This window comes from Mus pahari, chromosome 14, assembly GCF_900095145.1.
Source record: "Mus pahari chromosome 14, PAHARI_EIJ_v1.1, whole genome shotgun sequence".
Lineage (NCBI taxonomy): Eukaryota > Metazoa > Chordata > Mammalia > Rodentia > Muridae > Mus > Mus pahari.
This window is the reverse complement of record NC_034603.1, coordinates 87,366,181-87,390,302: the sequence shown is the minus strand read 5'-3', so window position 1 is coordinate 87,390,302 and position 24,122 is coordinate 87,366,181. Positions and strand designations below refer to the sequence as shown.

General features: G+C 54.5%; 1 protein-coding gene and 1 long non-coding RNA gene across 5 annotated transcripts in view; one reads left to right on the top strand and one right to left on the bottom strand.

Annotated features, from left to right (window-relative positions):
• Positions 1–16,034, bottom strand: part of Bahcc1 (BAH domain and coiled-coil containing 1) — a 60,832-nt gene extending 44,798 nt beyond the window's left edge. For 3 of the 4 annotated variants that reach the window (XR_003845132.1, XM_029545797.1, XM_021213662.2), the window contains exons 1-2: positions 15,873–16,034; positions 11,715–12,118 (exon numbers count right to left, since the gene is read on the bottom strand). Coding sequence is in view for 3 of the 4 variants with exons in the window: in XM_029545797.1 (XP_029401657.1) it covers positions 11,715–11,898 (184 nt within the window). In the remaining variant the exon portion in view is untranslated. Of the gene's footprint in view, positions 1–11,714; positions 12,119–12,333; positions 12,418–15,872 lie in introns of those variants that run through there. The other variant, XM_029545798.1, reaches the window with a different exon arrangement.
• Positions 16,035–17,416: 1,382 nt separating this feature from the next.
• On the top strand, positions 17,417–19,116 carry LOC115065375. The gene is made up of 2 exons (XR_003845162.1): positions 17,417–17,471; positions 17,668–19,116. It is a non-coding gene; the product is annotated as an uncharacterized LOC115065375 (long non-coding RNA).
• The last annotated feature ends 5,006 nt before the right edge of the window (positions 19,117–24,122 follow it).

Sequence of the window (24,122 nt, the reverse complement as noted above, 5' to 3'; positions counted from 1 at the left end):
ACACCTAGGCAGGGCAGACACTGGCCCATCCATGTCAAAGAGCTTAAGCAGGCAGTACAGGAGCAGGGACAGACATGCACATGGTGGCCCTGGGTTAACTGGCCCTGGGTCAACTGCCACACTAGGCTGAGAGAATTCCAGCTGACCACAGGAACCATCTGTCCTGAAAACTGGGGAGGCTGGCACCCAGCGCCAAGATCCCAGCCTGACTTGGCATAGCTGTAGTCAGTCCCCTGGAGGCCAAGGGACACTATACTCTACAGAGATGCTGCCGGGCTGTGGACGTTCTGGATCTGTGCTGCCAGTGCCAGACTCTGTCATCTCCCAGACAACTGCCTCGGGTATGGCTGTCTCCAGCCACTGAGACTCATACTGTGCTCTCCTTCAGAGAGCTGGTCACTGGTGACCCTCCCAAACTCCTCTTCTCACTGAAGAGCCCTGTCTGACCCTTTCCCAGTGAACGCTCCATCTCGGACTCCTCGCCACCACAGGATCCTCTACTCAGCCTTCTGCTGCGTATCCGAGAATCCAAATGGGCATTTGTATCTTGCGGCGCTTGGCCTGGTACCAGATATCGCATCAAGCTAACCCAGGACACAAGGACCTTGCAATGAGAAAGGAAGGGGAAAGGTCTGGGAAGGAAGCATGCGACACAGCTGCCTTTTGCTCCAGAAAGCAGGATACTGGGCAAGGAGAAGCAGGAAACAACTGCCTGGTTCTGGTATGCTGTCCTAGGGACAGGTCCTGGTTCTCAGGAAGACCTCCCAGGCTTAGGTGTGAAGAGGAAAGGACAGAGAACCCAGAAGCACAGAGCACGCGAGACCGGGGTATGCAGCAGGCACTGAAAGGCTTCGTGAGATTGCACAGGCCCAGACAGAGCGGGACAGAGGTCTGGGGATCCGATTAGCGAGAATCCATGGTCACTTCTCACCAAGACTGCATCACTCTGCCAGGCTACTGAGCAGAGGTGGGGACTGGCCTGGGAGTCCACACCCCCTTTCAGAGGCACAGGGTGCCAGCAGGTGGCTTTCCGTGGAGACAGAGATCAGACAGCTTACGGCCACACAGTGAAGCTAAGGAGCGCAGAACTCAGGCTGTGCCTGACATCTTTCCTATCTCAGGAGAAGGCTGTACCACCGGGGGTCTCGCTCTCTGGTGCGGGATGCTTTCCGAGAGCGAGAGCCGTGCCGCTGTGGCAGACTGTCTGTCCCTGCTCCCTGCAGCACGGAAAGGACACAAGGCCTTAGGCTCGAAGGACACGATGAGTGAATAGCACACCTCCACTCCAAGGTGGAATTATGGTGACTTCTTAGGATTCTGGTGACTGAATGAGGGAGTTTCTAAGGTGAAGGAAGTCATACCCACGGCACCAAGCGCCTCAGAATGGACAGCTGGAGCCCACATCTGAGGAGGCCAGTCTGAGGGGTCTCCATGGACCCAGCAAAAGACCCGGTAGATAGAAGCTGATAGTACATATGCACATACACACATATGAGCATGTGTGCGTGCACACACACACACACACACACACACACACACACGGACCTGAAGTCCAATACCACCACCACCACCCCCCTTTTTTTTTTTTTTTTTTTTTTTTTCGAGACAGGGTTTCTCTGTGTAGCCCTGGCTGTCCTGGAACTCACTCTGTAGACCAGGCTGGCCTCGAACTCAGAAATCCGCCTGCCTCTGCCTCCCAAGTACTGGGATGAAAGGCGTGCGCCACCACTGCACGGGCCAATACCACTCTTAACTCACCACAGCAGGTTGGGCCACAGGTTACAAGTCATGGGGTCAGGGGTCACAACAGGAAGAAATCCCTCCTTGGTGTATATGTAGTGGGAAAGCAAGAAAATGGCCTCCCTGAGCCCTGCTATGCTGGGCAGATCCTGCTCTCAGGGCAGGGTTGGTAAGGCACCAACTGACTCCCACCCTGCCCACTTAAGAGTTTGAAGGCAAGGGGAGCCTTGCCTGGGGCTGGGGGCTCAGTACTGGGGCTGAAGAGGTAGCATGCATGCAGTCCTTGGAAGTGCCCCACCCCACCCTACTCACCCCCCCCCCCGCAGCTTTGGAGGAGGAGCTTGACCATGATTGACACCTAGATGTACATTGGTGCTCAGATTAGCTTTTTGTAGCATCAGGCTCAGGGCCAGCTAGCTGCCTATTACAGGGAAGTGGGGGCCAAGGGTAGGGTGGGGGTCTGCTTAGGGCCTTTCCTGGAGCCTAGATGAGCTCAAGGTTGGATGGGGAAGTGCCCGGGGCACACTCAGACCCCACTTGGGCAGACGGCACGAGGAACTACAGAGGAGAAGAGTCCACCCTGATCAGAGAACATGAGCTATTGCTGTCTAGGTCACAGAACGAGAGGCCCATGCACCATCCAGAGGAGGTTCTACTCCAGCTCCGTTGTTAAGGGTTTCTGAGTGCCTGTGTGGCTCCAGGCTCATCCCCCCTCACCCTGCCGCTGCCTGCAATCTGGGGAAGCCATGATCTGTAGCCTGGCTTGCTCTCTCACACAAACCACACGAACCCTTAAGTAGTGGCACAGCTGGGGAACAAGCTTCTGGCAGGGCTCAGGCTGCTGGGTCTGTGGCAGGCAGCAGTGTTCTGACTGGGGGAAGGGATGGTTTACACATTTCAGGTGTCCCCAGAGTCCTGTGGAGCGGGGACAGCTCATGATGGGGGTCTACAGAAATGCTAGAGGGATCAGAAGAGAAGGGGTGTGTGGAGTCAGTTTTGAGAGGCCTAGGGGCCGGAACAAGGCTGAAAGGCAGGAAGGTCTTAGTGAGAGGAGAGGCTTCACTTTGAGGAGATAAAGCTTAAGAAAAAATCTCTGTAGCCAGCACCCAGAGACCAGGGAGGGGGGTGCAGGGGCCTGGCATGGCCACGGGAATGCTAGCATAGTCTCCAGTGTTTCTGGCATGTACCCCACTGTACCCCAACATGCACACAAGTATGGGGGGACCTCAGGTCAACTGCATGTCAGGGGCCATCGCCTCCAGGGGAGCTTGTAGAAACTGTGGGCTCTGCCCAACTTGCCCTCTTCTCTCCTTTGCTCTGAGTAAAAATGCCGCCCCGCTGAAGGATGCCGGACGGCCCCAGGAGCAAGAACTGGTAAGCTACTTGCAGTTCAATCCACCTTGTGCCCCAGATTCCTGACCCACAGAATCTGAGATAATAAGCATCTGCTGCTTGAAACTACCGACGTCGAGGATAATGTGATGCTATTTGTTAACCATCCGGCAAGAGCTAATGAATACACCTCGAGGAGACAGAGCCACGGGTGGTTAAGCCTTCACCGAGAGTCCAGAGCACACAGAGAACCCCCAAGAAGGAACAGGGCGGCACTGGAGGGTGGCCAGCAACAGAGGGGACAGACCTGCTTCTGCAGAAGACAGAAGTACGACTCAGGTGTGGAGCACCCAGTGTCCTACGCTTGCCCCCACCTTCCTAGTCTATATCTGAAGGAGTGCTCCCTGCTCACCTCCTATTGAAGACCCTTCTGGACTTGATCATTCTGGCTTGTTATTATTTACCACAAATCCGCCGTGTCGTAAAAGACAAATAAGATGCTATGTACAATTTTTTGTTGTTGTTTTCTTATCTGCGTTCAGAAATGATAAGGGCTTGTTCAGGGTTAGCCTAAGATGTGCTGTAATTTAATTTAGTTTCGATTTTAGTATTACTTTAAAGAAAATTAAAAGTTTATTTTTAGGATACCCAAAGGGTTGTAAAAAGAAAGTCTCAAAAAGGGGGGTTGGTTTCCAGACAAGGTGACCCGACAGCCTGGGGTGATACAGAGTGGCTACTCTGCTACACAGAACTGGCAGGGACAGAGGGTTACAGGGAAGGGTGAGGCAAGGGGCTGAGTCAGGGCGTGCTGAGTGTGGGTCCTTCCTGTAACAGGCACAGGGACCATCAACAGACAGTGACAGGGGAACCGGAGTGCGGAGAGGCGAAGGAAGAGAGAAACAGCAGAGAGCTTGTTGGGAAAGACCTCGCTGAGTTGTGTTTGTTTAGGATGAAGTAGACACAGCATCTGAAAGGGAGACAGCAGAGCTAAGCCGGGGCAGCATGTCTAGGTCCAGTGGCCAAGCACAAGGTAGGCAGAGGGTTAAGGTGAGGACAGACCAGCAATTGACACAGGGGAATAGGATCACTCAACCTGTTTTTTTGGCCAGCTCAAAAGGAGTTCAGGAAAGGAAAAGGCCAACTTCCTGGGGAGCCCAGAGAGGCAGAGGGGGCTCATGGCACTTGCACACATTTAAGGGAGGCCTTGGGTGGTGCCATAGAGGGTCATGGGGCCTGCAGCTCTGCTCCATCAGTAGGTGGCAGAAACCAAAGGCTGGAGCAGGTGATACAGGAAGCCCTAGAGGAAAAGGACCCACTGTCACTACACGACCTGGTTCTGCCACAGCCACTGGAATGTCATCCCCTGAAGGCCACTAGGAGCCAGCACAAATGTGAATATCAGTCCTGGTGAAAAGACCTACCCCAGAGTGTTGAGAACAGTGAGCAGGTGTGAACTGTCACAGGTACACTTGGTGTGTGTGTGTGTGTGTGTGCACGTGTGTGTGTGTGTGTGTGTGTGTGTGTGTGTGTGTGTGTGTGCGCGTGCACTTCACCTGCCAGCTGCTGACTGGGAAGCTATGTCCAGGTGTGTAGTTTGGGCTTCTGCTTCTAAAGGGGGGTGGGGGGGCGGGGAGAGACAAACCTTCCAGGCCTAAAGTGGAACCTACCCTAAAGGGAAGCTCCTTCTCCATGGTGTCCTGAGTGCTTGCCTCAGGCTCCCACTTCCTCCTCAATGCAGTCCCCACCCTGCCCTGTTCTACTCCCAGGTTGCTGGCCCAGAGGAGCCCACCTCCATCGGGCTGTAGGAATGAGCGATCATGGACCCAGAGGCCGCTCTTGCACGAGGACTATAGCTAGCGGGTTCTTTTCTTCCACAGTAAGATCCTGCTCTTGGGGCGGGGCACCCCAGAATCACACCTCTCACCAAGCTGTTCTTTGCCTCGCACACCCCTGTGTGCTGCTCAGAAGCCTTCCCTTGGGAACATACCCACTCTCCACTCCACTGTCCCCCTCATTCCTAAAATCTTCCCCTGAAAACTCCATGTCCCTGCTCCGAGGAGTGGGCTGGGCTGCTTGTCCTGCCCTCCCCGTTCCAGGCACACAGTGGATACCCTACCAATCACTCAGAATGAACAGTGCCTCCGGCCAGCCGAAAAGCCCTCCCCTACAGACACTGGACTCTTTGTTGGGGCTGGGGGGGGGGGAAGGGACAGGAGCCAACCCACCTGTTCGCTCCCCCAGGTCAGAATGAAAGAGATGTTTCCTGGCCCACAGAATCTGGAATCTAATCATGTAGACAGCTGCAGCTGCAGTCCACAAGCAGCGGCTTGGCGGCTCCAAGCCTGGACACTGGACACCTCCCCACCAGGCATAAGGTCCACTGTGAACCCAGAGCTGGTCCAGAACCAGGGCAAGGGTGTCCCCTTATTCAGCACCCACCTACACCTCCCCTGAGCCCATGCCCCACACCCTCGGTGGCAGCTGCTCACAGGGCCACAGGAGGCAGTGGTATTATATATTACGACAAACAGGGGCAGCCCACTGACAAATAGGCCTGCGTGATCTAAACGGTATATTATCCCATAAAAACGTCAGCGGGCAGAGCGTCAGAGCCAAAGCGCAGTGCCGTCCCATGCCGGAGGCCCTTCGAGGCCCTGCTCCTTCTCGGCACGGCAGGGCTGCGAGGTGATTTTCTAGGCCTTGCACGGTGCTTGTGATTCTGTTTTTTGCTTGTTACACCATGTCTATTGGGGAGGAGAATGAGGTCCCAGAGGTTAATGGGGGCCAGGAACCCCAGGGGAGACGTTCCCTGGCAGGCAAAGGGGTTGGACATGGGACAGAGTAAGTCACCTAATTTGCCAAAGAGACAAGGAACGTGCTTGGAATTCTGAAGCTAGTTCACCGCTCGTCTGAAACTAAGGAGATACACACACCCAACCTGAAGGCCTCCTGGGCAGGCCACCTCCCCTGCAGGATCAGGGACTTCAGAACCTCTGGACAAAGGAACTCCGGGACCTGCCTGCCAAAGGGCCTGAGGCGGGCGCAGCTGTGTCCTGGGATTCTTTTGGGAAATCTCCAGAGTCATATTGGTCAATAACTCGGGAAGGCATTTCCCCAAGGACTCCCCAGGCAGAGACCGCCCCTGCTGTGCCAGGCTGTGGACAGGGCCACTAGGCCCCTCCAACACGATTCTGAAGGGGGATTCGGGTACAGGCTGAGCTGGGGCAGGGGTGAGGGGTTAGGGAAGAACTCTCTTGGCACTTTGCCCTCCACAATCAAGGCATCTGCACAGGACCCAGGGGATAGGGCAGCATATACCATTGTGGGACTTATAGCCAGATGTTTGTGGTAAAAGGAAGACAGGCAGTACTCCTGAGGCCTCAGAGGAAGAAGGGCAGAGGCACTGGGGTGACCACCACGGCCCCCTTCCGCTGCCCGGAAAGCCCGGATTCCCAGAGGCTGTGCTTGAACTTTATCGTCTGTGCTTGGGAATTCCCAGTTCAGGGACCCAGAGGGTCCCAGGCTCAGAGTCTGGAGCTAGACCAAGGCATTCTGGGAAATGTAGTCCTTGGGGGAGTTACAAGGGTCAGTAGAACGGGGAGTTGGGGAGTTGGGGTTGTTTAATTAGGGAAGAATGAGAGCCAAGGATGCTGCCCTGACACTCACACCAGAGTGGAAGTTTAAAATGCCAGGGAACTGGATTCACTTAAAAAACCACTGCCTAACTCCACATGGTTTTTCTGAACAAGAAGTCCTGGTCCCTTTTATTTTGGCGGGAGAGGCCTCCTCAGAGAGGATGGGTCCCCGACCAAATCTCACAAATAGAAAGATGCATTCATTCCCACATCCCTTCACTCCTCTGGCTAGGACCTCCAGACACAGACAGAGAGAATGGGGGGGGGGGTGAGAGGTTGGGTGCGACCTGCTGCCTCCCCTCTGAGAGCCCGTGAGCATCCTGAAGCTCCCGCGTTATTTATGTTCACAGCCTGCTCTGATGACATATGTAAGTTGACAGCGAACATCCTATCAACTTGCTGGAGTGTATCTTGATTGTTAAAACACACTCTTAAAGGTGTACAATCATTTATCAAATTAAAATAGCCAAGCTTGGCTTGTTCCTTCTCTGTCTTCCTGGGAGAACCCCGAGCAGCCTCCTGTATTAGCACTGAGCTCTGCTCCCCAGAGACCCTTCTTTGATGCCTGGGACCCTGGCCTCAGCACCCCCTCCCACCCCCCCACCACACCCCCGCCCCAGGCCAGGGCAAGCCCACTAATCGCCAAGAAGTGACAAACGCCAGAAGCCCCACCAATTAAATTTAAACTCACGCAAAGCTCAGTGGCTAGTAAATTATTATTTTTATTAGCTTGAACCAAGTTCCCGTAAGAGAGAAAGTCAACTTGCTCCCATGAATGGCTCTTGTATAATTTATTTAACTCTGTGCTCTTTGCCAAAGCCTGGAATATTTTTAGCTCGTTCTGTTGTTGGCTTTTTTATGTGTGTTTCTGAGGGGTATTTTTAGCCACATCCATGTTATCCTAACTGCCTCCTATGCGTTTTTTTGTCCTGTCTGTGCGGGCTGTTGAACCCTGTCTCACAGGGAACCCAGAGAGATTTCTAAGAATAACTGAGTAGTGTTTGGGGGTGCGGTATTTTCCGGGGAGATGTGCCATTTGCACTGTGTCACCCTTGCCCCGGCCACCGATTCGCCTTATTGCTCACGTGCCTTGGATATTCCACCGGAGGACTCGATGTTTCCCTATAGGAATCATCAGACATGGTGGCAGCCTAGGCCCCACTGAGAAAAAACCCACATTCCCAAAACAGCTTTGGTGGAGCGGGCGCGGCTGCCTCAGCCGGCCCAAGTCTATGTAGCCGCCAGATTCCCGGATCCCCGCGGCTCCGTTGGGTACAGCCGCAGCTTTGATGTCTAGCTCTGTCACTGACTGAGCAGGATAGGTAGAAGCTTGGAAAGTAACTCTTTTCACACCTACTTAATGTTGGTAACTGCTGCAGAGACACTCTATCGTGCAGTGGAGTTAATGAGGTATTTACGAAAATGTATTTTTTTTCTTTACAAAAAAAAAAATCCCACATGACGAGCGGGGACACCTTTGATGGGGTCTTTTCTCTTTTTTTTTCACACAGGAAATTGTCTTTATTTATTTTATTTTTTAAATCTATGAGGCTAGGCGGAGTTTGGGTGGTTGGTTATTTTATTTTACTTTAGAGACTGGTCATCCAGTGCGCCTTTAACAGGAAATAGGTTGGCAGTCTCCCTCCAGAAAGGGCCTACCTGAATCCCCCCCCCCCCAAGCTGTAGCCAAGACACATGGCGGCACAGGCCAAGCTAAATCTCATCCCAAAGCCAAAGCGGGTGGAGAAGAGTCCAAAAAGAGGATTCACACCAAGAAGCGAACCAACCCCTTGGTGGAGCCCCAGCCCTAGGGGGGAGCTCTAGGATAGGACAGGAGCTGACCCAGCCGGAAGGGGGGAGGGGCGTCCGAGCACACAGCTCCCGAGTTTCTCCCCTAGCCAGCTGCCTCCTGATTAAACCCGTTCCTGGGGAGAGAAGAGATTCCCCCAAGCAACTCCAGGCAGTAGCACGGGGAGAAAACCTAGATTAGTTCGTGTTGATTTTTCCTTTTTTGTATGTTTTCCCCCATCCCTAGATTTCACAGCTTTTCCTCCGGACCATCTGTATTAAAGACAAAAAAATCTAACACTGAACTAAAAATAATAGTTCCAAACATTTTAATTGCACCTCTCAGTGACAAGGTTAAGGGAGCAGCTCTTTACCATAAACCTACAGCTCGGATATAAAGCTACCGGCACTTTCAGTTCGGGGAAAACAATGGGAGACTCCCAGGAGCCCATCATCATCCCCCAGCCCCCGCCCCCGCCCCTTAGGGTCCCGCAAGCTGACACCATCGACATACCAGGTGGGAAAGAAGGAAGGCGGGAAGTGGAGAGACCCTTAGCCCAGGCTGAGCAGGCAGGTGGAGAGAGCACACAAGAAAGAACGCGGCCGGCCGCAGCCTGGGTGTCTGCATCCTATGCAGACTCAGGGAAGATTCTTCCCCAGCAATTTTGCTCTCAGCTCAGCAGCTGGAGCAGGGAGGGCCAGGCTGGACTACTGCAGCCTTGGCCTGTGGGCCAAGGCTATCCACAGGGAGAGGGAGAATAGGAGAAGGTGGTCATTTGGAAATCCTCACACAAAATCCACATGCAAGATCTAAAGACAAATTCCTTAACTTCATCCCATCTTTTTCTCTTTCTAAATGAGGACCTACACAGGCACAGACTAAAGTACAGGGATCTTGAGTATAACTACTGTTTTAAAAATACATGTAGCAAGATCCTAAGAATGAATGGGAAATCCTGGCTATCCTGCCTCTTAACAATTGCAAAAGGCTTCCAGCCCAGAACAGGCTTCCCATCCCAACCCAGTCCAGCATCTCCAAACACAATAGGTTCCTCTGGTGCCCAAGGGGATGGAAACTGGGCCTCGGGAAGCAGGAGACACATGGCCCTCCAGCACTGAAAGAGGGAGCCCTCTAGGGCCCCCGGTGTGTAAGGAAGCAGGAAGGGTGTGGGGTCACAGACTAGGAACTGGTACAGTTTCTCACAGCTCTCTGCGGCCTGTAGTCCAAGAACCACGTGGTCCAAGTTAGCATGAGCAAGACAAAGGTCCGGGCCACTTCACCACACTCCCACCTGACAGGGTATTACCTAGGACTGGAAACAAGGGGAAGGGGAAGAAATGGCTGCTGACCAAGAAAGAGCTGGCTGGGCTAAGGGTGGGGGCGGAGGCAGCAGTGACCTGAACCGAAGGGGACAGGGCTTGACCTAGCTGCCCCCCAGGGGGCACAGCCCTCGCCAGCCTGGGTACTACTGTGGAAACCCTGCTCTCTGCATCATGGTGACCTGCCAGGCTGGAGGGCACTGCACACTGGAGGAATGGGGCAGAGGTTTCCTCTCTGTTCCTCCACCCTCCAGACTCAGTCTCCCAGCCTGCCACCAGAAGCTGAGACCAGTGAGGAAGCTGAGCACTGACCCCCCCTGCTGCCACTGGCATGTCAAAGCCCTCCCTCCGCTCCCCAGCGGGTCTGAGCTGAGTGGTAGTATCTCAGTGCCCCGGTAAGAATAGACAATAACAACAAGGATATTGGGGAAAGATATCTTAAATTCATCCATTGCTCAATCAAGTACTTTTCTTTCTCTTTCCAGTTATAAATCTAGAAGGGGTAAAAAAAAATGGTGAGAAAGAAAGAAAGAAAGAAAGAAAGAAAGAAAGAAAGAAAGAAAGAAAGAAAGAAAGAAAACCGATCCACAGAGGAAGGCAGAGCCCAGTTGAGGCTCCAGCTGGAAAGGCAAGCCGGCAGTGTGGGGCTGACCCCACAGGAGGCTGGTCACTCTAGCCCAGGGCTGCTCACTCAGACTAACCTCGTGCGGTAAAAACTGGGGGCCCTTTATTAATTAAGTAATTTCAAGGATTTTTTTAAAAACAGAAAATGTATTTTTTTCTTTTTGATTGCCTTCCCTTCCAACATTTTCCCTTCTAGCCCCGTCGTTGCCATCCGTTTTAATCCACAAACTAATTGTAATCCCATTAAAGCAGATATAATTTTATTACTATTCACGGTTCATCAAGCTAATAATAATAACTGTTACTGCCAAACTGAAAAATAAAAGCGGCAAATAATATTTCTGATGTTTAGAATAAACTGTAAACAAAAGCAAGCCGACCTGTAAGGGTGACCCAGCAGGTCCACGCGCAGTCCCTCAGGCTCCCCCAGCTCCGCCCACGCTGGTCAGTGACTTCCCTGCCAGCTGCGGCTTCGCTCCAGAGACCGGGTCTGCGCTACCAAGGACAGACCCTCGGGGAAGGGGACATGAGTGGGCCGCAACAAGGGGGCGTGCCGGGAATGATCAGAACAACTACGGGTCTCTGGTCTTGAAGCTAAAGCGCACGGACTCGCCTGCACCGAAATCCTGAGCGGGGCGCCGCTCTGAGTTGCCGCGGTGCGGGACGCGCGGTCCGCACTCGGGCCACGCTTAGTCCGGCGTTAGCAGGATACCAAAGGCACTTGTTAAAGCGCATGCATCCCCTGCAAACCCATTCTCGCCCTGACACTTCAAGGCTTTATATAGAAACAGGATTTTCTCCTCTTACACTAGCAGTTCCCATTAGCGCTCCCCGGGCGCACACTGCTCTCTAATCCGCGGGCCGGACGCGCCCAGGCCCCCTCCCCCAGCCGCACAGTCCTTCTGTCCCTGCAGAAAGCGCCACCGTGTCTCAGACGCTGAACGTCTTAACGAGGTGAATGCAAAATGCAGAAAAGAGGCTTCCGCAGAACTTACTTCTGCAGAAAGGGGTGGGGGAGGGTGTCTGGGAGTTGAAGGTTTGGTTTGATGCCTGCTCTCGGGCTTCCCGGCGTGACCCGGGGTAGCCCGGGAAAGGCTGCTGGAAACGGCGCGAGCAAGCCCATGAGCGCGGCCTGCTCGGCATTGCGCAGGGAAATGAAACCGAAGCTCCGAAAACTGCTCCGAGGAGCGGAGGGGAGGTCGCTCTTTGCACTGGGCACTGTTGCCGGCTGCGGCAGGGCCTCCTGCACCGCACCCGTCCCGGCCGGACACTGACCTGTGTGCGAAGCCATCGGCAGCGGCGACGGGAAGTACTTTCCGGGCTGGAAATGCGCGGCCGGTTGCGCGGTGGGGCCGGCGGGGGCCAGGCGCGCGGCGGCGGCGGCGGCGGCGCTGCGGTGGCCCAGGCTCCCGCGCTCCGATAGCAAGTGCGGCGGCGGCGCGAAGTCTCGGCCATCCATGCCGGGCCCCGGCCCCGGCCCGCCGCCGCCGCCTCCAGCAAGCAGCGTGGCCGGGGCCTGGGAACGGCTCGGAGTGCGGGCGGCGCGCGGGTGGCGCGCAGGAGGCGGCGTCCGGGGTCACCGGAGGCACAGATAGCTGAGTCGGTCAGCACACCGGCGGACTGGGCTTCTCCGCGGGCGGCCGCGCTCCGAGCCGGCGACCGCCGTGCAGGTCCATGGTCTGCAGAGGCAAGCAAAAGAGTCTTGGTGACTAGGGGTTCTTCTCGCCCGGGGTACCCGCCCCTCCCGCTACCGGCCCCCTCCTCGCGCGCCAACACAAGTGGCATCCAGACCGGACAGCGAGGCTGGGAGCACTCGGAGGACTCCCTACTGCACATGCTTACGCGCCGGGTCATTGGAGCCGCCCTGCACGCGAGTCCGCGAGCACACACGCACCGTCCGAGCCACGCTTGGCCTGCAAGAGCCAGAGGCAACCCAACCGCGCTGTGCGCAGCTTCCCTTTCTGGTCCCTGAGAGTCCCTGCGGCGAAGGCGCCGTTGCGAAGAGGCTGCTGGCTCCGCTGGGTGATAAAAACCCAAATCTGCGAAGCCATCACGCACACTCGCACGCGCGCGCACACACACACTCACACACACGCACACCCTCTCCCCTCCCCCGCTGCCCAAAGGTGTCTCGGAGGAAAAAGCCCTGGGTCCACGCTTCGCCCCCCCAACCCCCGCCCGTCTTTCTGAGGTCCAGCTTTTACTACATTCCGCTTAACCGAATAACCATGCTAATTAAGCGAGTAATTTTATTGATTGTAACTCAAGAGTTCTTTTTAAAATAACCTTCCTTTTCTCCTCTCCCATCCCCCCTCATGCGTCTTTCAGTCCATTCTTTTGAATGTCGTCCCCCACTCAGCCCCAGTGGGACCGCCCCCCCCCAGCATTGTGCCACAACCCCAGGCTGGCGTCCCGGAGCTCCGGGCGCCCCACGACCGCCACCGGCATCACCTGGGCCGCTACGCCGCAGTGCCTGGCCTGCTGTCCCCGAGCCCGGAGCTTCCCGGTGAGGCTGGAACAATCACCCCGCCCCCCAATCAAATTCGCCCAGGATCTTCCTCTGCGGATTGGGGGTTTGGGAGGGAGGGGGCTCAGAGAGTCAGAAATTGTTCTCTCTCTGTCTCCCAAATCGGCCACAATGTTTCTCCATTCAGCGCTTGCCCGGGATCACCTAACCAAGGTTGGTCTTCGCGTGGCACCTAGGTCGACCCTGCAGAGAAGGAGCACAGACCAAGCATAGCTCAGCCTTCTCCTTCGTCCGGGTCCCAGCAGACCAGGGTCCTCGGGTCTTCCATCGCCATCTCCGGCAGGCCGGCTTAAAATGACCCTCCTCTCCTTTTTCTTCTACCCCTCCCTCCCATCGCGGAAGTCTGCTCCCGGGCGAAATCGGAGACAATTTCAACTCTGAGAGGAGCAACCGAGCAAGCGAAATAAACTGTACACCACCATGCACGTGCGACCAAAGTCTCTCGGCCCTCCTCCATTTCGAATACTTCTCTCCTTATTTCCGAAATACGCATTGTTTTAATACTTCGTCTCAGTTCCAATAGAACGGAGATATTCTTAACTGTGAACTTTGCAGACAATCAAAACCTTTTTAAAAGCCATCCACCGAGACAACAAAGCGATTAAGATGTTTTCTATTTCGTAAATACCATTTAAAATTGCTATATTTTATGCTCTGGGTTCTACACTGTCTTATTTGCACACTATTTTGTGTCTGATTTAATCTATAACCGAAAACATAATGTATTAAGTGAATACATATTTGCTCAGCTGATAAGCTTTTTTTAATATTTATTCGGAGAATTTTGCATTGTAAATAAACGGGACTACACAAAGACTTCTCTTTGTGCTCGAACTGCATACAAAGGGGTTTGGGGCTCTCTTCCCTCTGGGGAGCTTCACTCTCCCCGGGTCCAACAAATAACTTGCTTCTCCACCGCGGGCCTACTCGGCGATAGCCACGGCGCGGAAGACTCAAACAAGGCCGAGGCGTTGTTGGTGCCGGGGTCAGGGGATGGGCTGCCAGGGGATGGAGAAGGACTTACGCACCCCAACCCAGGCCGGCGCCTCCCGGGCCCCGGAGGGCGCCGAGCAGGACAAAGGGAAAGGAGGAAGGGGAGGGAGGTCAGGAACCTGCCGCTTCAAAGGCGCCGAGGGCCGGAGTGGGGTCGGAGGCTGCGCGCGCGGTACAAGGCTTCGCGACGGCCTCCCGGGAGTCGTGTGCGCTGGGCTTTTGTTCTGGGCTCCCCACCCCCAGTAAGACATTTCAAAGTGGGAGCGAAAGTGGGGGCAGCCCGCGATTCTCGGGACGCGGGCTCTGAGCTCCTGCAGTGGCTTTACTCTCCACCCCCTGCGGGCCGATCGCCGGCTCGTTCGTGTCTTTCTCACAAGGCTGCAAGACTTTCTACGAAAACAAGGGGTGGGTTGTGTCTCCAGTACCCGCCGTTGCGCTTCTGAACGGACTAGAGGGGACTTTTCTTTGTGTTCTGTCCTGCCCGAGAACTGCCGCGCCGCCCCGGTCTGCTCGCGCCCAGGGCCTGGGAAAGCCGGTTCCTTACGGAGCGAGTAAGGGCAGAAGCTGAGGCCTCAGACCGAGAGCCGCGGCCGGAAGCTGAGATGCAGCAGATCGCCGAGTCCCAAGGTTCCGAGGCCTCCCCAAGCCCAACCCCGGGACAGGACACCGCAATGGACCCCGGGCAGGGTTGGACCAGAGGAAACAGTGGCAGCGGGCAGAGAGCCGCACGCGGCCGGAGCGTCGCCGACGAGAGCACATCTAAAGAATCTGAACCCCAGAAATCCTCCCCCGGGTGGCTGGGCGTGACCCCCAGAACTGAGCTCCCTCCCGAGGCTTGGCCAGCACTCGTACCCCCAGCTCCTCAAGGTTTGCTTTGTTTTCAAATTTCGCATCGAAACGCCGGGTCTGAGACGCCTTTGTCCTCCGGTGGAGGCCAGGCTCTGGGGTCCGTGGGCTCCCTCCTGCCAAGTTTCCCGCGCGGGTGGGCGCAATGGGGCCTGCAAGGCCAGGCCGCAGCCAGGAGCGCGCCAGGAGCGAATGGCTCCAGCGTCGCTACACAACCCGCTCCCTGCGAATCCCTCCCCCGCATCAGCCCAGCTAAGAACGGAGACTGGGTGGTGCAAGACCCCAGCTCTGGGGGATGGACCGGCCCCCGGACCACGCCACGCGGGTCCTGGCCTGAGCCCGCGTGCTGCCCAGAACGCGCAGCATGAAGACGCCCCACTGTTCAGCCCCCCTCCTCCACCCCAACTCCTCCAGAGGGGGAGAAAAAGGAAATGTTCTGAAAAGAATTAAGTCTATGGGGAGCGGAACCTGAAAACCTGCCAGTACCCCTCTAATCTCCTGTCCCCTTACTGAGGCCCAGAAAGCAGCGGCCGTGGCCACGGAGAGCCGACCGTTCCCTGCGCCACGGAACGACCGGGCGGAGCCCATTCAAGATTGCTGGGGGAGGGGAGAAAGATGGGGGAGCAAATAATTGGGGTTCGCTCCTGGTTCCTCCAGAGCTGGGCTCCCACTGACTGTCCATTCGGGGCTACCCGCGAGGCTCTTGCTGAACGAAGCTTGGCGGTCTCTGTCCTGTCTCGATAATTTATTTTTAATGCAGGGTGTCGATCGAGACAACAAGCGCTCAGAGCAAAGCAAGGACGCATTACGGGGGGAATTTTAAACCGATCGATAAAATTTTTCAGAGGAAAAAATATCGTACTCATATATATATAGTCCATCTTTTTTTTAAAAAAAAAAAAGCTTTTCAACATCATAACGGATTTTAAAAGGGAAGCTCTATTATTTAACATCACAATCCTGAATTTCTTTTGCTTAAAAATGTAAACCCCCAAAAACCAAAATAAAATAATAAAATAATAAAAATACAAAAAAAATTAAAAATGAAAGCAATTTTAGTTACTTACTGGAGGCTGTTTCCTGGATACAATTGAATGCAATACAATTAAATCAGTAAATGTGACTTTGGTTTGTATTCCTATTGGTATTTTCAATGTGCTGACTGTTGCACTGTGAATGCACGGCTTCCACAACAACGACTCTAGCGAGCCCATCCAGAGCGGCTCTCAAACCTGCAGCCCGGCGCGGCGAGCCACGGGCCCTGCATACTAATAAGCTCGTGCCACTCAGCCCGGAGCAGCCCGAGCGCTGATTGGCTGCTCGGCCCTCCACGGCCCTGAGCTCGTGCCACTCATTCGGCGTAAACAGGCCTCCCAATAGGCTGGCGCCTGGCCAGGGAGCTGCCAATCAGGGAGCAGCAGGGCTACTACCAAGCCTGATGGCGCCTAATTCAAGCCCAGCGACTGCGCAGCTCCTTTGCGCAGATCATTGCTGCTGAATGGGAATGTGGTGGCGCAGGGCGGGAGAGGAGCTCCGGATAGTGAGAACGGGTGTCCTCGTCCAGGGGAGACTTGCGGTTTTGTTTTTCCATAATTTGTCAGGTTTAACGTTCGGGGCATTTTTGTTTGTTTTTATGCACAGAATAAAAAAAAAAGAAATAGCCTCACGCTGTAAACCAGATGCTCTGTCCATACATACCAAGGGTCTGTCTGGCAGGTGGCAGAACCTGCTGCATGTAGGCCCAACTTCCAAGCGCAGATTCCTGCCCTGATGTACCTCCACTCCCAGGCGCCCCCCCCCCAAAAAAAACTAGGAATACACTTCGGCCTGACATAAATGCCCTTCCTCCCCCTGCCCGAGAGGCAGATGTACCTTTCTTCGCCAGCCATCTATCTGTTCGCTCTCAATTATTATCTCCCTCTGCCACACTTTGCAGCGCAGCAACAATCGAAATGAAAATCGAGGCTCTGTTGCTAAGATAAGGATTTACTTTTTCTATCAGCCCCTAGATTTTAAAAATATCTTCACTTGATAATTTTAGGGTGGTTGTCATGGTGTGAAAACCATGCTTAGCATTTCTCAGGGCCTGTCCCTGCATATTCGCAAATTTCTCTCTACAATGGAAAACAGCCTCTAAACAATTCTCTTTATCATAATCAGAATCAAAGCGCTTTTAAAATATTCTGCAGGCAAATATTTCGGTTAGAATTTGGTTGCCTACCCAAATGTTATTTATTCTCAAGAAGTAGAGGTGATGTCTTAGTGGCGATGAATACATAATTTCTGCTTCTCTTTCTCTATGTGTTTTGGGGGGGTATTTAAGTAGATGCCAATCGACACAGCTATATTCCTTTGGATTTTTCCAGTCTCTTTCCTGCGGGGACACAAAGGAGTTAAACCTGAGATCTGTGGTCTCCCCTCTTTCCCCGCCTCCCTCGCTTTTGCGCAACGGTCATGATTGGTTGGCACTTTGCCAGCGGGCTGTCCATCACTAAGTGTAAACAAGGCGCTGATTGGCTGTTATCCAGTCCGCACCGGGCCTCCTGAAAAAAGCAATTACTGGCTCCGCGGTTTCAAGGCTGCCCAAGGCCGCTTGATGAAAGGAGATAAACCGGGGACGGTTTCCAGGATCCCCGCGGGCCGACCCAGGCAGCTCCCGAGCCGAGGTGCGGCGGAGAGCCCGGGGATCAAAGGCATCTGAAGAGAAAGGGGAAGCGGGCGCACTGCCGGGCCGGCCTGGCCCCCTGCGGGCCGCGCTGACCTGGGAGGATGGGGGCGGCGGGCGGGGACTCCGGGATTTCCCCCTCGCTAGCGACCGGGCTTCGGCCAGCGTCCGCTCTAGGTAAGCCGGGGTCTCCGCAGGCCGCCGGACGGGGCACGCGAGTCCGACTGCGGGGTGGAGACGCGAGACCAGCCGGCGATTGCGCCCTCCGCAACGCGGTGATCGCTGCGCGCCCGGGTGCACGAGCTGCGGGGAGGCGCATCTCCTGCAGATCCAGTACGCGATTGAATCAAGCCGCCCTGTGCGGGATGGGCGCGGATTCCGGCTCCCGGTGGCTCGCTGGTGACCTGATGGCGAACGCCGGCCGGGCTTGGCCTGAGGTGAGCTCCGTTGTTCTGGTCCCTCCAGCGACGAGCAGCCGTTTCCCGCTTCGCACGCACGGAGAGGAGCTTCCCGGCTCGGGAGAAACCGCTGCTGGCGCCCCCGTTCTCGGTTGGTGTAAGCATCCCTTGCAAGCCGCAGATTTTCTGAGTGCAGATTTTCGAGTTCCTCGCTATTTTCTTTCACTGATTTTGTTTACTTATCCAGGAATCTTTATATCTATCTCCCCATTTAAAGTATTCTCCCCTACCCCATCCGTTCCTTCAAAGAGAAAAAGAAAAAAGGAAAAGAATGAAAAAAAAAAGAGACAAAAATAATTGGATGTTACAAGGACACAGCGTGGCAGTCCTCCGAGCCGCTGCAACCTCGAGGGGACCCGGGAGGCCGGTGTGGGGGAGGGGCGCGCCTAGACTGCTCCGCACCCACTCTTCCATTTTGAGTAACCCGGGTCCTCTAGGCTGGACTGGGAAGATCTCAAAGTGTGAGGTCTAGCCCTCCTGGGCGGGTAGAGACAGTCAGAAAGGCACACCGGTAATCCATCAGCAGGTAGGCCTGCTGCTAGACACGAGAACGCAAGGTTTCTTTTCCTTCTCAAGCAAGTTTAGAATCTTGGGGATCAGCACCGCCGGATCCCTAAAAGTTGGGCATGAGGATTTGTCGCCAACCCAGCCATGTTCTGTGTCCACCCCCACCCCCACCCCGTTCTGTGTCGTCTCACATCCCCAAGAGGCTACCCGAGTGTGAAAGGCCTCGACTCCTTGCTGTCCCGCTCCCACCTCTGCGTCCTCTCTAACCTCAGCATTCACTTAAGTCTAGTGGCCTTTTTCCTCCTTCAATACTGTTTCAAAATAGTTGTTACAGCAAATAGCCGCCGACGCGCCTCTGGATGCCGCCAGAGGCTGGCAGCTGCCCAGCGCGGGCGCACAGCCCCCGGCAGTTCCACAAGACCAAAATAAGCTCCCGTGTTCCTCTCACAGGGTTCGGCCTCCCGGGCGGGCCCGGGCATGTCTGGCTGGGCTCGCTATCTGCTCGGAGCAAACCATCCTGGTTTCCTCCTTGACTTCCTGCTATCCAAAACTAACAAATGTTTTTCATTTTAGAAGAACAAGGCGTGAGGATCGGGGTCCTTCCTAGAGCAGTGCTGCGACCCTTTAATACAGTTCCTCGTGTTGTAGTGACCCTCAACCATAGAACTATTTTCGTTGCTACTTCATAACTGCAATATTGCTACCGTTATGAATTTTAATGTAAATATTTTTGGAGATACAGGTTTGCCAAAGGGGTCATGACCCTTTAGGTGGGGAACTGCTGAATCTGGAGGGAAGCAGGGGTGGGGGGTGTTAGAAAGAGTAGAGGAGACAGGACTATAAGCCATAGGTCAGTCTTTGCACTGGTGTCTCTGCTGTCACCTGAAGTTTTAAAAGATTGTACGCTATTAACGCTGCAACCACAGACACCCAATCGCTAGCCCAGGGCACAATGGCCTCTGGATACACCGGCCACCTCCACAGCCTGTGGGATACCCTTCCTAGCTTCCTGTAGGCTGCGGATGCCCTACATAGACATCTGTGCTGTTCATACATCAGACTTCATCAGGCAATTGCGTGTGTGCCCATGAACACTTGTGCAGTTTTGAACATGTGCTCTGCCTATACGAGTTCTGAGGGCTCACACAGCATCCATGTGTGTGTGAGCCTTACATCACGCCCATCACCTGCCTTAGATCCCGGGATCTCCTGGTAGGAGGAGGGAACTGACTCTCTGGAACAGGCAGGCCAGGCAGCGCAGCACGCAGGCAGGCAGCACACATAAAAATAAATAAATGTAATTTAAAAAGACAGTTTGAATCTCACAACACACCGACACACGTCACACACGTACAAGCACTCTCAATTACAACTGACTAACCGGTAGTCGGAGCAGCCCATTACCCACAAACCCTGGTACCTCCTCCAGCATTCCCCCACTGCCCTTACAAGGCAGGAGACTGGAAGCAGGCCTAACCCTCCCGGCTCCCAAATGACAGAGAGCCTACTGTGTGAACTCATTGAATAAATAATCACTTTTTAATACAAGGGGGTGGGGGTGTATCTCGAGTTACATAAAATTGTAAATGTCTGCTTGGGCCAGAGAACAGCGGCAGAGCAGTGCAGGCTCTGCGGGGTAATTGTGTGTTGGGTGTCTCTCCATTGTTCCCTGGGCCATTAGTCAGAGGGCAAATTAGAAACAATTTCTTGACGACAAAAAAATTGACTCTTAATTCTTCCTACCAGAAGTGAAAGGGCCAAGTCCAGAGGCCAGGCCCAAAGCTGGAGCCTGAGAGATGCAGCTTTGGGTTTGGAGGGACAAGGGACCCAGAGGGAGAGGGTTTGTAAGAGGATAGTACAGTAGCTTGCAGGTTGGAGCCAAGCTGGGGAAGGACGGGACAGGAGGGCCTGGGGTAGGGGCTGACATTCCTCCCATCAGAGAGCTGACAGTGGAATTGCAACCTCAGTCTAGAATCAGGATTTGAAGGGATAGTTGGGGCATACACAGACACACACACCCTTCTCAAAGGGGTACAGCTCAAAAGCCACCCCATGGTACTGGTTGGAAGAGGAGGTCTCAAATCCCTACTCCTTCCCTGAGGTTTCTCAACCAGGGTCTTCCTAGCAGCCCTACTGAGGCCCAAGAAGGAATACTGTGGAGAAGGGTCTGAGTGTGGCCAAGTCCTCAGTTCTGTCCCCAGATACACGTGCATTCCCGAGAGGCACGGGCCTGGTGCTCTGTGCCTTCGAGTGAGAGAAGAGAGCGGCGGTGCCCATGGCAAGGTAAAAGGGCTTCTCCCCCAAAGAAAGGAACTTTCAAACAGAGCCCATCTATTTAGCTGGGCACAGAGGTAAGGGGGTGGGAGGTGTTGCACTGATCTGTGGGCTCCTGCCCCCTCCCAGCTGGAGGCTGGGCTGAGGCCCAGGTAAGGGGCAAAACGCAGAAGCAGAATCCTGGTTTGCTGAGAGTCCTCTCTTCCACACACACCTCTGGAGGCCTGGCTGTGCCCCTAGCCAACATCCTCCCCAAGGCATTCCCTGACTCCGCTCCAAACCAAGCCTGGAGCTTTGCTAAATTGAAGCTGGCTCAAGCCGGAGGGACCCCTGTGGGAGGCACAGGTTTTCCCTTCAAGGCCGTAGAGACAGACAGACCTGCTTCCAAGTTTTAAAAAGCAAGGAGAGAAGCCCCGGACCACTTTGAAGTCGGATAAACAGCTTCCCCAGCCACCACGCCGCTTCCTCCCAGGGAGGTTTAAATTCTGTTGCTGATTTTCTCCAACCAGGTCAGGAGGCTGCCCAGCCCCCTCCCTGCACAGGAAAGGTGCTTGTTAAACACCTTCGTAATTTGTGGCTAAATATAACCCAGTGTGTTCACACGGAAAGCATAATTCAGAGGGCTCGTTGCATGAGGTTATCAGTGAGGAGACCCATCTGGGGTAAATTAAAGTGATTTTCATAAAGGGCAGAAGCATCTATTGCCAGGCTTCTCCGGGCCCTTTTACTAGTGATAGTGCAATATTCCTACGAAAGGGGATCAGGAAAGGCGGAAGACGACCCATACCCCAGAGCTGAAGAAGCAGCTTCCTGGGCCTGAACGCCATCCAGCCTCCTATGTCTCTCTTCATCTAAGGCTAGATGTGGCTTCTGTTAAGTCTGGGAAGGTTCTGGAGGAACAAGGTTGTCTTTGGAGGCATGGGAGGATAGCTTTGGGTGTCTGCCTAAATAAGGAGTGATTCGTTTTCCTTTTAGGCTGGTCTGGATTGCCCTCCGTCTTGGCAGGGCAGAAGTACCCTCTACTCGCCCACCCCCACCACCCATGACTATAGGAGCCCAGGGAGAATATGAATGATCAGCCCCTCAAGGATAAGTCAGGGTGTCCGAGTGGCTGAAGAAGGGACCCTGCTTTGGAACCAGTACCCAGTCAGTCTGTGCGTGTGTGTTCCTTCCGGGTATATCCGCAAAGTAGAGATGGCAGCAAACCCACAGGCACATCCACTTCTGGCTGTACCCAGCCTGGCTTTGAGGGAAGCACAGCTACTGTAGGCTTATAGACCTCACACAGGTCAAACGGCAGGGTATGTCTGGCAGGGTATGTTTGCACAGTCTCTGGAACCAGATCTCTGCTGCATGGTCTCACAGTGGCGGGTAAACCCGAGGATGCCCCAGCCTCTTCAGTCCCTAGGAAAGAGATGCAGGCTGGGTGTCAGGGATTCCTTTGACCTAGCTTTGCTGACCTCTAGGCCCAGGGTTTGCAGGATCCACAGCCATTGTTTCTTCCAAGCCCCCATACTGGGAGAAGCCAGCGTTGGCCACCACCATTTCTGCCCCAACCTGCAACCACAGGACTGTCTGTCCTGCAGCTCTGCCTTCTTCCATGCCCAGCAGAAGATCCTCTTCCTGGGAGGAAACCAGTAAAGATGAGACAAACACTTTTGCACCTTCTCCCTAATGTCTAGGGAGAATTGAGCCCTTGGTATGGTTACCTGTAATGTTTATAAACCAAATAAAATGTCTCTCAGAGTTCCCACTGAGCCAGCGGCAGTGCCTGTGTCAAAGCCCTGTCTCCTTAAGCCTGGAGGCAGCTGGGCCTCCTGAGTGGGGCTTCTGACTGGAGTGTGGCACGTCCACTGCCTCCTCTGTTAGCAGGACATTTGATCCATTAAATTAAAAATCAGTCGATAGATCCATTTTTTTTCCCCCGACCTCTACGAATGAATACATATTCCACCCTAGTTCCCGGGCATCAATACCAGCTGAGGTGCTGACTCCCCAACCAAGGGAGGTCTCCACAAGTGGTTCCAAAAGGAAACTCGCAGGGGACGAGGATCTCCTCACTGCAACCAGGATGGCCAGAGAAACCTGCTCTGCGGCCAGGCCAGCACTAACCCCCGGTCCCCCCAATCACTTTCTGGCATACTCCACTTGGGCAGGCACTGAAATGCGACTGCAGAGCCCTGCACATACACTGCATATCCCTGAGCCAGACCCGGCGTGGACCGGGAATCCATCATAAGGCCACTGGCTGCTTCCTTTCCTGTAGACACAATTGGGACAGGGTAGTTGTCGTCCGTCCCACCAGGTTTTTAAGTAGGATTTTCAGATGCAAACAAGAAAAGCCTCCTGAGGTGGGAGGCTAAGAAAGAAAAAAAAAAAATCAAAGCCTCTACGTGGGCGCCAGAAACAAAAGCTCTTTGGAAGGGCCATGGCTGGCCGGAGCACATCACAGATCTTATGGAGCTAGCCGCCCGGGACCCGCATCCGGAGAAGGAGCAGGCGGGCGCGGATATCCCCACTTGCTCTCCGACATCCCTGTCCCAGAGAGGAGGAAAGCGGCCGGAGGCACCATAACCACAAATTTATGGCCTGGGTGACGTGCTTCCCTCTCCCACAATGAGGCCTGGTGACATTAAACAGAAAATTGATGAGAGGGGAGCGAAATCTAATCTCCTTCTCTTCCACCCCGGCTCTTCGCGCTTTCGTGGAGGGGGTTGGGAAGGGAGGAAGACCGTGGATGCCTGGGGTTTAGAGCTCTGGGTCAGAGGTTTCTTTCCACCTGGTTTCTCAGGATGCGGAGGTTAGAGGACCGCAACACTTCTCGGCCTGCCCTCTCGCAGCTGCATTTCTGGTGGGATTTCAGAGCCAGACACCCGAGTGTAATGCTGGAGCGGCAGCTCCAGAACCACATAACCTCTCTGGTACTTTCCCAAGCCCCAGCTCTCAAGAACACCCCATCCAGAGGAGAGCACCGGGTCCCCACCCACCGGGGGCCACGAGTGTCCACACCCCTCCATTGACTGCTGCATATCTCCTGAGACGCAAGGATCGCCTCCTGGCACAAGACTGTCCTTAAAGGAGCCGCCTTTCTTCTCGCCTTTGTCAGTGTCTACGAGGTCATTCCAAGAGGATGCCAGGACAATGCCCTAGGGACCTGGAGGGGAAACCTAGGCCCGGCTGCCTCAGGTGCACACATTACTTAGAGCTTCAGGCTAGGTGTTACCAGCTGGGTTGTGTTGGCACAGCTGGCCAAGGTCTGAGCTTTCAGTGAGAGCGCCCCTGGGCTCCAGAGGATGAAGCCTGAGCCAACAACTCCTGCCTGGCTCACCTCTCTGACCTAAGAGAACACGAGTGTCAGGTTTGGACTCCGTAAACAACCTCTAGACTTGTCAGGACCCACCCAGCAAGAGCAT